Below are 17,911 nucleotides of genomic sequence, written 5' to 3' on the forward strand. Positions count from 1 at the left end.
TAATATGGTATATTTGATGGTTAGCCCCCCCTCCCTATTTCCGCCAATGCAACAGTAAAAAGAAAAAGGGCCTCTAAAATATTTTTGAACCGGGGCCTCAAAATTATAATTGCGGCACTCATTACAGCTGTAATCTAGGAGCGAAGAAAACTTTTGGAGCCGTTAAAGGATTACGTTGATAAATTGAATGCGTTGCCTTAACTTAGCAGCGTATTCTTTTTAATACCATGTATTGTATTCAAAAATTAACATGAACAATAATCACTTATATCGAACACTAGCATTTAAAAAATAAATTTATCTTATTAATAAACTGTACATCATCGTGGTGGCTTCTTATTTCGCTTGTACGTTGGTCTTTTGTCTCTTAGCCGAATCGTAACAGGATAACCATCAACACTCCTCATCAATAAACCTAATTTTAACTTAATGTCTGTTAATTTGATATCTGTATATACCCTAAAATTTCGCAAAAATGTTGACACTGTGACTTTCATAGACATCATTGCATATTTGGATCCTGTCAAGAAAAAATTTAAATACAATAGTACCTATTACACTATGCATATTCGAGTTTTATATTATTATTATGATTAATCAATATTATACTTTACCTATACAACCCCTTGGGCCACCGCTAAAAGGAATAAAGCTATATCTATGACGTTTAGCTATATTTTCTGGGCTGAAGTTTTCGGGATTGAAGTCCCGAGGATTTGAGTACAAATTAGGACTTAAATGTGTGCCTATTGGAGCTAGAACACACGTCGTTCCTTTTGGTAACACGTAATCACTTGAAACTAAACCACAGATAATTTAATATCAATATACCCCGGTAAAATATACACCAGTAGGTGGTAACTAATAGTACATTTTAAAATTCACTCACATATTTTAAGATCTTCTTGAATTTCTCTTAGTAGCAATGGTCCTACAGAAAATAATCGAAGGGTTTCTTTTAACACTTGTTCTAAGTAAACAAGTCTAGTAGTGTCTTCAATAGATATCATATGATCACTCTCATCAAATATATCGTAAATTTCATCGTATACTTTATCCTAAAATATAAATATTCTCAACAAACTAGTTACGTACAAACATTGAGTTCATTTTTCTTCAAATAAAAACAGAATAAATATAACTTTCTTAAAAATACAATTTTTTGCGTATACAAAATAATGATTATACACGGTAAACATTAATGGTTTAAAATGTTTCACAACGACTTCAAGGGTATTTCGTATATCCGTTATATGCTAAAAATTACATATATTTACTTGAATATCTTGATGTATAGCTAACATCAAAAGACAAAAGCAGACTGTGATAGCACTGGTTTCACTGCCCTGTAATTACATTTATATATTATAGTATTCAACACATTGTTCATAATATGAAAGTTATACAAGTATATTATAAGATAATAGATATATTTACCCCAGTCAACATGGTTACAACCTCATCCCTAATATCGGAATCTGAAAAGTTTCCACCATCATTGTTCAGTTCAAACAATGTGTCCAAAAATAGTTTTGATTGGTGTTCTAAACATTTATACATTTTATTTAGAACTTGTTAACTTAAATTATTTTTGATTATACTGTTACGCTGAGAAAAATAATACAAAATAATGATTTTAAATCTACGGTCACAAAAAACTCACCGTTATTGTTGGTAACGTCTATTTTAGCGTCAATTAATTTTTTTCTCTGGTCAAATTCAGCTTTCTTTTCCTTGATTACCTAAAAATAGTAAATACACGTATTTATAAGTAATATCCAGGTAACATGATGGAAAAATATGAAACTTTATCGGTGTAAGATATGCCCAGTCATTTTTACAATGAGTATGGATTATACAATTGGTCAAAATCAAAATGTTCTACAATTTTCCTGAATGTAAAAATTGCCCATTTATATCTCTAAATATTTCATAATTATCTCTAGACAAAGTAGGCAAAATTAAACACTACATTGAGTTGTTAAATAATCGCTTGTGCATAACAGTTAGTATATTTTCAAACAAACAACTAATTTTATGGCGTTTATCAATTTGATAAATCAAATATACTATAAACTATACTAACAATTTGACATTATTCAAACAACGTATTGCATATAACGTGTCATTTTGTTGCCGTCACATTGATAAAAGAAAGTCGAGTAGGTATAAACCAAAGTTGTTTTGAATAATTAAAAGATGCTCAAGTGGGTACTGCTCTGTTATACGGTTATTTTAATGGATGTGTTACAATTGAATTCAATGATCAATCATTGTATACAAAGGCTTGTAGCTAGAATTCTCGTATAAATAATCAAATTTGATTGTAAAAAAATAGCTCAAATAAATCAAAATTGTTTGAAATTTTACCATAGGTGGAAAATGTTGATTTTAAATTATGTAAAAATTTCAAGTGTCTAAAGTTATTTGTTCTCAAAGAACAACAAAATATCAAATATCGATATATGAAAATTCGTTAATTTACCTTTGAAAATCCAATATTATAATAATTTTAAATTTGAACGCTCATAAAAAACTAATGTTACTAAACATTATAATTTTAAGATAGAAACATTTCTGGGAAATCTTCTATTAACTGTATTATGTTAGCTATGAAAAGAAAAAGTTTGATGAATTTCTAAGTGAAAGATAGTTTGAAAATGTTAGTCATTTTACTCATTTAGATGATGTTTTTCAAAATTTGAACTTTAAATGCGTATAAAAAATAATTGTGCCTAAACATCCGTAATATATTTGAAATTCCATCAAAAAAACTTATAGGGAACCTTACATTCTGTTTAGCTTTTTTAATAAGAGAAAAAGTTTTTTTTCAAGAATATTTTTAAAATGTTTAGAACATTTGAAACTTTTCTCGATGCTATAACTTGCTCAAAAATGTTAATTTTCCTGGAAAATTCAGATATAAATATTTTAGTTTTAAGTTTTGGAGTTAAATTAAAAAAAAAAAAAAAAATGGGTGTTTCAAAAATTGGTTTTGCGCATTGATTTTTTCTCTTTTTTTGTTTATTCTTGACGTTTTCTATAACTAATGGAAATTTTTAATTTTGACCTCACATCTCAAAAGTACCAAGACGACAAAAATATAGTTGAATTAAGTATACATCTTAATTTAATTTTTATAATAATATGAACGGAGGAACCTTATTTCCTTATTCTTTTCAACGTGCCTAATATGTTATATTATTTTTTTTTCAAATACCATTTTGGCATAACCGGCCAAATGATTATTAGTAATTGTGTAGTGTTTTTTGATATATAACGACATACTTGTAATGGAAATTTCCTCACTGTTTCGAAGACCCTTTGTTGTCCAGTAAGTTTTAAATACATAGAAAACACGATTTCAGGATATAACCATGGTTTGTAAATTCGCATCCCTTCTAAATCTGTTGTTCTGAAATTAAATTGACATGGTTTGTAGTTACAAATTAATTTAAGGTAACAAAAGAAAGATGTAAATAAAATAATTAGTATCGTCCAGTAAATAGTCTTGGGAATTATGAAAAACTAGCTGAACCTGTGCACTACGTTGCACGTTGAATGTATCAACTCTGTATGACTCAAACTTTGTTAAATTCGTTATTTATTATTTGGTGTATGGTATTCAAAATGTATCTTAACTTTTCCGTTGCCCAGAATAAAAATTCAGGTTCGTAGCAGTATATTATCAGGTAGGCAATCTACCTGCGGTAGATCGCGGACTCCGTACTGTTTATACGTAAGTGTATGATTTAACTCTAAAGTATCAAAGTTATACTAAGTTTGTCGTATTCCAACTATGGTGGATTAATCTAATCAATTAATACTAAATCCTAACCTAACCTAATCGTACTAATATCAGATAAATAAAAAAAACCAAATTTAACCATTTTTAAATTAGCCTGTATTCTTCCCAGAGGTCTAATCTACACACAAACGTTCATTTTCATATTATAGGTAAATATATATATATATACCGGGTGATTTTTTTACATTGAACACTCATTATTTCAAAAAGTGTTGATGTTTTTGAAAATATTGTTTACATAGTTTCAATTTGTTATAAAAACAAGGTTTTTATTGAAAAGTTATTTTTCATAATCTGGATTTTTCACATCCAGATTTCCTACTTTTCCGGTGGATTTTCCTAAAATTTTCTTTTGTAAGAACCTTCTCTTGGAAATTATGAACATCTCAAAAACAAATTTGAGCCAAATCAGACCAGCTGTTCTCGATTGATGAGATAGTTATAATTTTTCACGCTCCATTTATATATATAATAGATACATTTTCTTATAAAATTTTATAAGAAACTGTAACAAATGGTTATCATGTTTTATAATAAGCTCAGTGTACTATGAAATATTATTCAAGGTCCTCAGGACTTTTTATTTATATTACGTTACTATTGCTTCGGCAAATTCACATCCATTTTTGTTTGTTTGAGTGTCGAGATTGTAACCCAGGGTGTTTTCTAGAAATAATACAATATCCGTTAGTAACTATACCCTGTACCAAAAGAGAAGACACCAGATTTACGTAACAAAACCGGTTTTGTCTGTGGCCGTCTGGTGTCTTCTCTTTTGGAACAGGGTATAGATAGTAATTATCTCAAATATAGAATATTAAAATATTTTATACTTACGACATATAGTATCTAGTGCAAATGGTGCAATGTAGTCCCAGAGATCGAAAACTTGTGTTTCGTTTAATTGATTTGCAACATTCCTTATGAGAATTCGGTTTTTCTCGATAAAGACTGGGAAAAACTGTTCCAAAAGTTTACCATTAAACAAAGGAGATATCATGCGACGATGTATCCGCCATTTATCAACTGTAATCGTTCTAAATTATTTTGAATTGTAATAAAATTATAATATAGGTATATAATATACTTACATCCACTAAAAAATATTTTAATATTATTCTATAAAAATTCGAAGCGTTTAAACTGTACTTGTGATCAACTCACCTGGTGCAGTAAACAAGCCTTCGCCCGTAACATGTTTGAAAAAATCGTACACACAACCTTTTTGAAGGGCCTTTGAACTATTCAAGACAATCTAAAAAGAGGTATGGTAGGTATAAGTTTTTGTTGATTTATGTATAAATTATCTATTTTAGATTCTGAATGAAACGATGAATGTATTGATTTTACAATGACCTGTGTTTTTTTTTTTTAAATTTTTAAATTTGTAATTAAAATTTTTTGTTTTTGTGTCTGTTATCAACTTTTAAGACAGTAAAAGTGCTTGGATTTTCTTCAACAGTATCTTTTCTGATAGGAAAGTGAATCTAGTTCGTACTTAGGGGGTAAACTTCTCAGTAGATTTCAAATGCGACGTGAAAAACAAAAGAAAAATTAAGGAAAAACAGGAATTTTGCCGCAAAATCTATTTTCGAGAAAATTGTTTTTAGTTTTTGGTGTAACTTTAAAACAAAAGACCGTAGATACATGAAATTGTCACTGGTTGTTTATATTGCCATTTTCTATACACGATACAACTTTGAAAATAAGTTGACGCTTTTTGAGCTGTTTACGGACTTTGTCAGTTATCAATTTTTATAGTTTTTTTTTCTATAAATATCAATTAAATTTTGTTTGTTGGGTAAAAAAGCGTGAACATGAATGCAAGGCTCCTGATGTATTGTTATAATATCAGTTGAAAAATATTAAAAATACATAGGCACAATTTTATTTTATAAGAATTTAAATATCGAATTTTGACAAAATTTATAAATTTAAATTTGAATAATATATTTTGTTGTTAAAAATGTATAAAATGTTAAACTTTTGTATCTAAGAATTGAAAATTGAAAACAAGATTCTACGTAAGTAATTAATTCTGTTACCAAAAAATCTAAAAACACCACAGTTTATTTGTATACTCATTTTAAGTTCAAATTTGGACGAAATTACATATGAAAATACCTAGAATAACTATTTTACTTATTTTATTGCGATTGTATAATATTATTCAGGGGTACTTGAAACTTTTAAAGTATACTATTATATATCGATGATAGTATCACGGTTTGTCGTTGATGTATAATGCGTTATAAGTACCTAATGGATATTTTTATATTCCTGTGTATATTATAGTGGATATTATAGGTCAATTTTTTTTCTTAATACCATTGATATAAGTATATGATATGTCTCATACCTATACTCTGGCCCACGAGAGAAGTAACCCGTTTCGCACATGCTGGCTGGCGGCATTCCCCCACTTAGTGCCTTTCACTGTATGTCAAATTCGCGGAAATGCGCGGATTCGGAGGCGATTTGATCGGGACACGGGTTACTTCTTTCGTGGACCGGAGTATAGACTGACATACCGTCTCCACTCAGAATCGTTTTTCTTATACAGTGATATTATATCATTGAATTCAAATTTAATACAATCCATTATACAGTGACCCACTATTGTAACCTACTCTACACCAGAGTGACATCCACTTACCCACCTTTTTTTTAAAGTTATTGATAAGTACCTATTTAGAAATAGGTATGCAATCAAAAAGCCAACTCTCTAATTTAATATTTTTTAGATATATCTATAGTAGATGTAATAGTTCTATTATTATACTAAAAGGATTATTTTAAAAGCGTAAATTAATGAGGTTTTCGTAAGATAGTGATGCTATAATTATATAATAGTAAATCACAAATTGGTAAAAGACAAACATTTTTATTTGTACCTACGTTAAACTATACATTACTATCAATGTAAAATATAATTATATCAAACTTTGTTATGATTGTTATCCAAGTGATTACCATTATATTGATTGAAAAGTGTAATGATACATAGCTCTCAAAAATATCTCAGTTTTTCAAAACAGAATCCCAGTATTAATATCTGTATTGTTGTCAAAAATGTAATTACTTGTAGGTCTTCTGGTTTGACAATAAAAACTCCAAAATATGGTCCTATCCAGATTTTAAATGGCTCTAGATTATAATCTTTCTCGTAATCAAGTATTCTGTTCATGATCTCTGAAGAACATCAAAAAATATAAGTTGATGGAACATTTAATATTTTTTTTTTTTTTTGGGAATATATTATTTTTTTTACGTTCTGGCGTCAGTCCAATAAATTGAAACCCTGTTCCAATGAACGGGTATGCTGGAAATCCCGGCATTCTAGCTGCCAATTTTTCAAAGGGCCTGTTGTGCCATTTAATGTAACACCACATCATCACGAAAATAACAACAATTATTTCAATCATTGTCAATTTGAAATTTAGATCGACTGTGACTGACTGTTTTCAATGACACTTCTATAAAAAATAAAAAACATATGTTATTTCTGTACGTATTGGTGTTAATGATTTACAAACTTTAATTTCAAATTAAAAACGATAAATATCAGCTGACCGCACTATTTTATACTATACGTCTTATACTATACACTAAAAATATATTATTATTTTGTAACCTACAAATTATTTTTTGATATTTTTTTTAAATTAGGTACCTAGTTTTTGTTTTTATCGTTATACTTCTTTAAGCCCGTTGCTTTTTAAAACTACTGGGAATCTTCAATATTGAAACTCGAATGCACCAACTACATACACTTTTCCACCAGAGAAGATGATAATCATCGAAACATTTCTTCGACTACTTATCAGTGATTATGTATACATTCACAAAAAAAACACTCATCATTGTAAAATCAATAAGTTCAGTTTCCACTCAGAATTTAAAATTTGTTTTCGTGTTCATTAAGCCTATAGTTGAATTATTACTCAACAAGTTCAAAAACACAAATTTTAAATATTTTCTAAAAACGTACATATAATAGTAAAATTGAGCTGTTCACTTCGATACAAGTATAAGCTTTTATGTATAAGTACTTTGTATACCCCAACTTACAAAGTACACCTAAATCCATATAAATCTATATTTATAGGTACTATTTGCTCGGTCTTCTTAATTGTTGTGTACCCGTTTTTTCCGTGTCCAAATGTGATAAGTTGACTACGTGAAAATCATTATCGTGAACTTTATTTAATTACATAGTTTGTGAATTCATAAAGTCATCAAATGCATCTTCTTACCAAAATGTAAATAAAAAATAACAATTACTTACCGTTTATTGAATAGTAGTTGCGCTGTCGTTGCCACGTTCAGCGAAACGTGACCTATGCCAACGAGGTTATGCAATTATGCCGTAATATTCTAATAGGTACATCGCGAAATATGAAAAATAAAATAGCAGAACTAAAGCTTTCTGAAATAAACCTACTAAAAAAAAAGTATTATGTTCGTTGCTTTTGGCTTGCGGTATATACGGTGTGATTTTTTAAACACGCTAAACCACATTTTTTCCCTTGATTATAAATTTATTGAAATTCTGATTTTTAGAATTTTTGAGTATACCTAAAGACCACATTTTTAAATTCCTGATAATTTTTGTACTATCTCCTGTGGCGGGTTTTCCTGCTGATTATTTAGCTGGTAATATTCTTAAAAATGTCGATGTATCTAAATCAAAATTATAATATGTAATTTTTGAGTTATTAAAATGTTTGTCCTAAGGACAATATAATCTTTAAATATGGTTTTAAAAAAATATAAGCTATATGTAATATTATATGTCATATTCATTGGATCAATTTTACACGTTTTTATCTTGATAGATCAATAGTAATATTACTAACATTTTCAAATCTTCTAAGCCCCCAATCTACTTAACCCATTACCATAGACATATTGTCCTTAATACAAAAAGTTATAAAACTAAAAATCTACTCGTTTGAGTTTTGATTAAGAATTTAGATTTTAAATTCTGGAAAAAATTATATTTCCTGAATTATTAAAAGTGAAAAATTGGCTTCCTATTTGAAAAACATAAGTTTCTATCGTCACAGGATCATCCTTAACTGGAAAACAGAAACTACCTACTTTATTACTAATACAATAATAAGTTTAATAGTAAAATAAATTATAATAATAGCAACCATATCATAAAACACTCTTACCAAGTTAATAGCAATACAGGCTGACGGTATTATCTTCGCTCGGAATCGTTGAATTGATTTTGAAATAATTTCATATCATCAAATTCAAGTTAAACACTCCATAACAGGTTCCAACTCTATAACTACTGTTGTACAGCTGACCAGTAGTCACTTAGCCACTTTTTTTTTTATTGGTTTTTGCACTTGTGAAGCAATAATAATTTCTAATGCAAAACGATAGTGCCAATAAATATAATTTGAATTTGAATTTCTTTAGCATATTATAATAGTTTAAATGTATTCAATTAAAATACTACTAGTTTATTTTCTCAACAGGTGACCTTTAGAATTTAATTTTAATTTTGTACACCCAATAAAGCAGACATCTTTTTGATATTTTGATACAAAAAACCGTATGGTTTTATTAACAACACCACTCAACCAAATTGATAATACGTGTGTACATTTTAAACTACCTATAAATAACATTTATATTGTGTCTGTATTTATAAATTGATGATTTAAATTTGAACAGCGGTCGTCAACCTATTTAATGTCAAGGGCCAAAAAAATCAACATACATTTTTCACGTGCCACAATTCGAATAAACCCTAGTTCCTGTGTGGCTATGTATATTGTATAATAATATAGCCATATCGCCCATATCCAATTTAGTTTACTTAAAAGTTCTGTTAGGTATTTAACATGGCATCTACAAACAGACAACGTTTGAATCCGCTACTTCAAGTACATACTGTCATAACTATCTTGATATTTCATAATCTTTATAGTTTATACATAGGTATAATGTCTATTTTTATGTAAATACTAAATTATAAGTTTTTCTCATGAGCCACACACAATTGCTCTGAAGGCCGCCGGCCTCCGACACCTGGTTTAAAATATATATTTCTACATCGTGCCCAAAATAATTATTGTTTATATCAGTTGACAAATCAAAGTATTTTGTTTATTACGGGTTTTTGGTTTATTATAATTTATTTAAATTTGCAGATTATAGAAAATATTATCAGATAAAAATTAAGATATTATATTCACAAAGAACTTCGTATTTATATTTAAAGATAAATACTAATATGTTGTATTCATTAGGGCGTCGTTAATTTGAGATGATTGTCAAGTTACTTATGGATACTTTATTATATATAGAAAACGCAATGGGTTACAATCTTGAAACTCAATTGTTTCAATTTATTAGTTTCTATAGTTTGCTGTTAATTTTTACATTAGAGTGAATTGACATATATAATCATACTTTTTTGGTAAAAATATTGCCAGTGATTAAGCGTCGGAGATTTTTAATATATTAATTTTTAATCAAGATACGAGTATGTGAATAATTACAAATTAAAAATGCTCATATTTTGTTAAAAAAATAAAATATTGGAAAATCACCAACGCCTAAGCACAGATAATTTTCTTACCTAATAGTTTGATAAAAAGTCAATTCACTTCAAAATCAAAACTAACAGCACACTATATTGAAAATAGTGGACGGAAATTTACTGTCTCGTACGTGGGTAAGACTGAGACAACGAATGCATGGGTTGCGTCCTCTTAACCTGAAATCCACCAGGTTAATTTGTTTTTTTAGAGTATCAAATTTAGACGCGATGCGAATTTACAAACCATGGTTATACCCGGAAATCGTGTTTACAGTGTATTTAAAACTCACCGGACAACAAAGAGTCTTCGAAACAGTGAAACAATTTCCATTACAAGTATGTCTTACTGACTTATAGTCTATGGAGTGCAATGAACACTTACAATCACTTTGGTCGTTCATCATTAATCATTATATATTGTTATGCCTGAAAGAAATACGATAATTTTTTTACTTTGGAGCAAAATAGGAAAAAAGCTCACTATGCGAGCATGCTAAATCCCCGGTATTTAAACTTATTTTAACATTTCAACAGATTTGGTAACCACATTGATAGTATACGTATATTTCGGCTTATTAACTACTTATGAAAAACTATGTTTTATTTTTTCAATCCTTAGCTATACAAATTAAACATTTAGTACATTTAAACTACAAAATGATTAGTACATTTTCAATTTGATAAATGTTGTCAAAATTTGAACTTAAAATCCATATAAAAATAATCTTGCATAATATGTTATATTACAAGTTTGAATTTAGTCCATTTTTAAAACTTTTTAGTTTTTGAATTATTATTTGTTTTTAGCAACGTAATCGAAAATCGAAGTCAAATGCGCCCTGTAAAAAATATTCTTCTATCTAATAAAAACAAATTACGGAAATCGGACCAATCAACGAGGTGTGAGAGAGTTTTTCCTGTAAAGTGTTTTTTTGTCGATATAATACACCCTATCAACCCTCTCCCTAAATAGGTATTGGGTAGTAGATTAGTGGAAAAGTCTTATAATTGAGGTGACAACTAAAATATTAAATTTAACTTTCAAATTTTATAGAATTGCGGAAAATTTGAAAAGTCACGACCTGGACCCTTAAGCGTCGGAGATTTTTAATATTTTAATTTTTAATCAAGATAATATGAGTATGTGAAATATTACAAATTAAAAACGCTCATATTTTGTTTGAAAATTAAAATATTGGAAGCACAGATAATTTTCTTACCTAATAGTTTGATAAAAAGTCAATTCTCTCCAATATCAAAACTAACAGCACACTATATTGAAAATAGTGGACGGAAATTTGCTGTGTCGTACTTGGGTAAGACTGAGACAACAAATGTATGGGTAGCGTTATATTAACCTGAAATCCATCACGTAAATTTGTTTTTTTAGAATATCAGATTTAGACGTGACGCGAATTTACAAACCATGGATATATCCGGAATTCGTGTTTTCAATTTACTTAAAACTCACTGGACAGCAAAGATTCTTCGAAACGGTGAAACAATTTCCATTACAAGTATGTCTTTCTGACTGTAGTCTATGGAGTTCAATGAACACTTACAATCACTTTGTTCGTTCTTCATTAATTATTATATATTGTTATGCCCGAAATAAATACGATATTTTTTTACTTTGGAGCCAAATAAGGATTTGATTATTTAAAAAATCTCACTATGCGAGCATGCTAAATTCCCGGTTTTTAAATTTATTTCAACATTTCAACAGAATTTGGTAACCATATCGATAACATACCAATATTTTGGCTTATTAACTACTTATGAAAAACTATGTTTTAAAATTTCAATCCTTAGCTACCTATAAAAATTACATTTAAACTACAAAATAATTATTACATTTTAGACAATTTTGTCAAAATTTGAACTTTAAATCCTTATAAAAAAAATCATGCATAATATATGAATTTTTAATATTTTTATATTGCTACTACAACAACTTACTAATAAGGAATCTTGTAGGTATAATATTTTCTGTATTGACGATATTGATATCGATATTGACACAACGTAAACATTTTTATTGACATTTATAGAACAAACACGGAGTCATTAGCATAGAGCTGGCGGTATTCAAAATGTTGATGCCGGTATCCGGTATTTGTTTACTACCGGTATTTACGTTAAAGTAATATTTTGAGATATCATAATAATAAAAAGCTCCATTATGTAAATTATAATAGGTACCTACTATAATAATTTTATTTAAATATTAAAAACAGGATTCAAATATGCCATGCTGTCGATTAAAGCCACTGTGTCAACATATACGCGATATTAGCGATTTGATAATTCCTGATTGGTAGTTTAATCTGATTAGGTAGGTAATTTTAAATATGTTTGTGCTTTATATCAAAAAACAGTGTCTCATGACGCGTACTATTGGTTACAGTTTATTATTCAAGACGGCTTGCTATTAAATATAATATGCCGTTAATTGATGTTTATTTGTAAGCTATAAATTGTGTATTAACCATTTTCATTAACTGGAGTCTTGACTGTATGCTCAATTAAAGAAAACTATATGACATAGTCAAAACAATTAAATTAAAAAAACTTGAATGCGTTTTATTTGTATGCAATTATTTTTTAATTATTTACTTTTTGTTGATACGTCTTATGAATATGTTGTCATTATAAAGCAGCTTAATACATATTATGTATAATTTCAAACAACTACATTTTTTAGTTCCTTGTGGCTTAATCATCGAATAGTGTTTTGAGATTATATATAATATTTATTTGTGTTTTATTTCGTACCACCATATTTTAGTTTTATCAATATGGCGTTATGCTTTTTGTATTTTATCAAAGTAAATAAATAAATTAGTTATAATGAATTATATCAATGTTTTTATGTTTATTTTACGTTTATTTTAGCTATAATTTGTATAAATACTTTATTTTAATACTATAAGTTAATACTAGTATCTTACAATAATTAGTCAATGAGAGTTAATCTGCTGAGTTTAATAACAAAGTCTAGATTTGTAATTATTTGCCGTGTTTTCAAAAATAATTATTATTGTGGCCACTTTTTTTCATAGTTTATATTTTGATTGTGCCCGTATAATTTATTTAATATACGTAAATGCAGTATCCGAGAATAACAAGTTGAATGATAATATTATTGACGTTGTTGAGACATTTTTAAAAATTAAATGTTTACCGTAAACACCGATGTTAAATACGAAAACAAAAAATGTATTGTAGTAATGTATTGCAATTTTTTTTTTAGTTTTTATGTATATTAAATTATAAAAATTTAAGTACATAACTGTTTTGTTGATAAACTTAATATTTATTTTAGAATAAAGTATGCGATGAAATCAACTATATTATATTTGGTAGAAGAGACTAAAACATTATACCTATTAAAGTCACTATACTAGACTCGTGTATTCAGAACAAGTGATAAAAGAAACCCTTCGAATGTAGGACCATTGCTACTCAGAGAAATTCAAGAAGGTCTTGAAAATACTATGTCGGTAAGTTTTAAAAAGGACAACCATTGTATAAATTGATGTTAAATTAACGGTTAGTTTTTACTGTCAAAAAGAAAAACATGCGTTATAATATTGATTTGTACTCAATTCCTTGGCCTTCTAATCCAGAAAACTTCAGCACAGAAAATATCGATACCAAAAAAAAAGCGGGTAGGTAATGTCCTGGACACGGAATATAATATATAATCAATTCTTAGATTTTTTTCAAAGACAAAAATAAATAGCATGAAATAAAATATATTTTTACGAAACCAATATACCTTACTTTTAAAGAAATGGGTATTACATTTTTAAATAATTTTGCTTTGCGTTACTTTTCGTTTAATGATATTCTATAAATTACGTTTTGCGATATTTTTTGTCTAATGATATATTATATTTTATTATCCGTTATGCTTTGTTTTGCGGTATTTAATTATTTTTAATTATCACTTTCTGTTATAATTATGTTTACAAATTTCAATCGTTATTTGTCAAATATAACATTATAATCATAACGTTATTGTAACATTTGCAAGCCCTGGCAAATGCACATTCTTTTTTTGTTCGATAATAGAAATAATAGAATAAAATAAAATAATAAAATTTCTGTTAGTAACTACTAACTATGATCATCTAAGATTAGTAATTACCAAAAGTTAAAAATTAAAAATAATATACTCACACAAATATTATCAAAAGCCGCAGCAATATAGACTCAGAGACCGAACGCTCGACACTGTTCTTGGTAACTTAAAACTTATATATTTTTAAGATACCATTCCATACAAATATTTTCCCAAAAATACTGATAGAACTTTGAAATTGAGTCGATGAGTTGCAAAATGTATGTAGAAAGTCTAAAAACAAAAATACTATTTATAGACTTCAGTTGGTCTTAAAATATAAATTTAAAATAGTATGCTACATAACATTATGCATAATACCTACATTTTCTGCATCTCAGTTTCCTAGTATTTCCTTGGCTACTCATCATATGTCACTAAGCTTGTAATTTTCGGGTGGTTTCGTAAAAATACGGGTTTAATAATTAATTACTTTCGGATGCATTATTTTTCACATAAAATATTTACCAAAAATAAATTTCTGATAAAATACTATTTTGAAAAAAAATTATTTTCCGAAAAAATAAATCCCAACATATTATATGGCACCGAAAAAAATTAAACTAAAAAAAAAATTGATAAATATTTTTCCTACAAAATATTTTCCAATTTTTACTTTACTTTTTACTTCAATATTCTAATATTATTAGTCAGTTATTATTTATATTTTTGTTATTAAATGCCCATATTGTTTAATTTATCAACATTAAAACTTACCAGATAATACAAGAACATTTTCTGCTGATAGATTTCAATTTGCATCTGTCATCAAACAGCTAAATAATGCAAATAGTCATCCACCATAAGACTACAAGGTTCAACAATCTATTCGAAGCAGTCTTGAGATACGAAAATAGCCACTTCCAATATAGTTATAATATATGTTTATAAAATAAAATCACGGTTTATTAGAAAAATGAAATATTAAATAAATATTGACAAACATAATATGCGTAAGAAAATAAGTAAGTGTCCGTCAGTACCTAAGTGAATACGGGAATGGTAGTTAATGGTAAACAGTAGGTAATGGTAATTACTAATTACCATACCTACCACCTGTTTACGACTGCCAGTAACTGCCAACTACCGGAGACCAACTACTATTTAATATTAATATCAGTATTGAATGCATTTTATAATTATATAATATATCATATTATACTATAGTTAAATCTACAGCCTAGAAATCATGTAAACAATATTGTTTTTATTTTTTTTTTTAAATCATTATCTTCTATGTATTTTTATGATGTAGGTAATTTATGTGCCCACCTATTGTCCAAAACTATTTTAACTTTTTTAACTATTTTACAGTAATACAGTATATACTATATATAATATTATTATGTTACAATATTTAAATTTTATAAAAACACTTACGAAGTTTCATCTACATTTTGTTTGTTCGCAGTTTGTGTAAGTTACTAATTTAATTTATAAATCGGCTGTTTTTTTATCTTTTAGATTGTTGAGTTTTTGATTTTACTGCATACTAAACCCATTTTAAAATAATATTTAAATAAAATTATAAAATATAACTTTACTGGAAGGTTGTATGGAATCTTATGTGGTTCCTACAATTCTACGTCACAACGATTACCTACCTCGATTTGCATTCTGACAAAATATTCAAGTTTTTCATAACATGTTCGAGGGACCGATTGAAGCAAATTTTAAATTTTAATAATTTTTTTAAAAATGTTTACAACATTTATTGCAATCTATAAATTAACAAAAATATAAAAATGTGGCTTAATCGATTCATAGTACATGATATGTAGCGAATATTTTTTCAAGATAAAAATCGTGATAATTGTCGACACGATTCGTTGGAGTTAGAAATAGTCATTTTTTACGAAAAACTCAATTTTATACATTAGAACACAAAATTATTACATTTAATGGTCCGCTGTTACCTACCTTATACCTAGATAATATGAAGTATTTATTTCTAAAATAATTTAACTATATAGTTATAAGTTGGTAAAAGTAGGTATTTCAATTGATATAACTTTTTATATAGTCTTACTAATAAATATAACCTAATATAAGCTAAACGTACTAAATTAAAATTATTGTCATATTGAACTGTTCAACCTAGCCGATGAATTACTGATTATAGCAAAAAGTTAGGATATAAATATTAAATAGTCACAACATAATTCTTATCAAAAATGTTATGAAAGAATTAAATAAAACACAAGCGTTCGACCTTTGGAACTATATTGCACCGACTACTCTTGATACTATTTGTCGTAAGTATAATTCATTAATACCTACTGTCCGCAATGATTTTAGATATTTATCTATAGTTACTAATGGATATTTTATTTATAGAAACTACTATGAGTTACAATCTTGATAATAATTTTTAAGTATAAAATTTATGATATACAATTTAATTAATTTATTAATATACAATTACACACATAAACGTACAATAACCTTTAAAAATTATATTATGTTTTCGTTTCCCGTTGTACGGTTTGGTTTGATTATCATTAAAGTATCGGTAAAGTCTTATAATTTTTTAACCTTTATTTGATTTTATATCTGCTTAACTATCAATTATCAATGTTGATAGTTATTACCATTTTATTTTTCAATTTTAACTGTTTGTTACGTCATTACAGGTACCTATTATAAGTTTCAATATAATTGTTAAAATGTATTAATTCGTTGCGACGAATTGTAGTGTTTTATTAAATCATGTTTTGGTAGGCTTTTTATAATAAACATTAATGTTTTCGAAATTATTCAAATATAACAACGTTTGTATAGTGTTATTTTTATTATGGTTCAAAGGTTTTTAAGTTAACATAAATGATGTATGTACCTACACACATTTTAAGCATACAAATAAACATAAACATAATTTGTCTAAATTAAAAGTATTATTTTTGTTTCCAAGAAATTATTGATGGAAAAGTTTAATGTAATCCATCACCTGAAAAATATAGCTTAAATTTTTTTGTAATTGGGACATTTTTATATCTTATGAATAACTCCCAATAACCAATAATATGTTTCATAATCAACTAATATTATTTGAATGTTCGATATTGTTAAATTGCTGGGAATAGTTGAAAAAATGCATTGTATTAATGTAAGGTTTTAGTTGTATTACAGGAGTCAAGAAAACTTCTGGAGCAGTAAAAGGATTACATTGATAAATTGAATGCGTTGCCTTAACTTAGCAACGTATTCTTGTTCAGGGGCGTACTCACGGGGGGGGGGGCTACAACGTCTTCGAATACAATGATTGATCATTGAATTCCATTATAACACATCCAGTACAATGAAATGGTCGACAACCACCGTATAACACAGCGGTAACCACTTGAACATCTTTTAATTATTCAAAACAACTTTGGTTTATACCTACTCGACTTTATTTTTATCAATGAGACGG

At 27.5% G+C, this 17,911-nt stretch overlaps 1 protein-coding gene and 1 long non-coding RNA gene across 2 annotated transcripts; both read right to left on the bottom strand.

The window, feature by feature from the left end:
* Positions 1–250: 250 nt before the first annotated feature.
* On the bottom strand, positions 251–7,284 carry LOC100160808 (cytochrome P450 4g15-like). Its single transcript, NM_001365130.1, has 12 exons — positions 7,080–7,284; positions 6,891–7,000; positions 4,973–5,063; positions 4,646–4,834; positions 4,402–4,474; positions 3,289–3,415; positions 1,664–1,742; positions 1,438–1,544; positions 1,278–1,346; positions 890–1,058; positions 615–800; positions 251–520 (listed from the first exon to the last, which is right to left on the bottom strand). The coding sequence occupies exons 1-12, from the start codon at positions 7,231–7,233 to the stop codon at positions 321–323; spliced, it is 1,554 nt and encodes a 517-aa protein (NP_001352059.1). The 5' UTR covers positions 7,234–7,284; the 3' UTR covers positions 251–320.
* A 2,793-nt stretch (positions 7,285–10,077) lies between these two features.
* On the bottom strand, positions 10,078–16,826 carry LOC115033870. Its single transcript, XR_003839204.1, has 3 exons — positions 15,217–16,826; positions 14,559–14,733; positions 10,078–10,799 (listed from the first exon to the last, which is right to left on the bottom strand). It is a non-coding gene; the product is annotated as an uncharacterized LOC115033870 (long non-coding RNA).
* Positions 16,827–17,911: the final 1,085 nt, after the last annotated feature.

The sequence above is a fragment of the Acyrthosiphon pisum genome, chromosome A1, assembly GCF_005508785.2.
Source record: "Acyrthosiphon pisum isolate AL4f chromosome A1, pea_aphid_22Mar2018_4r6ur, whole genome shotgun sequence".
NCBI classification, from domain to species: Eukaryota; Metazoa; Arthropoda; class Insecta; order Hemiptera; family Aphididae; genus Acyrthosiphon; species Acyrthosiphon pisum.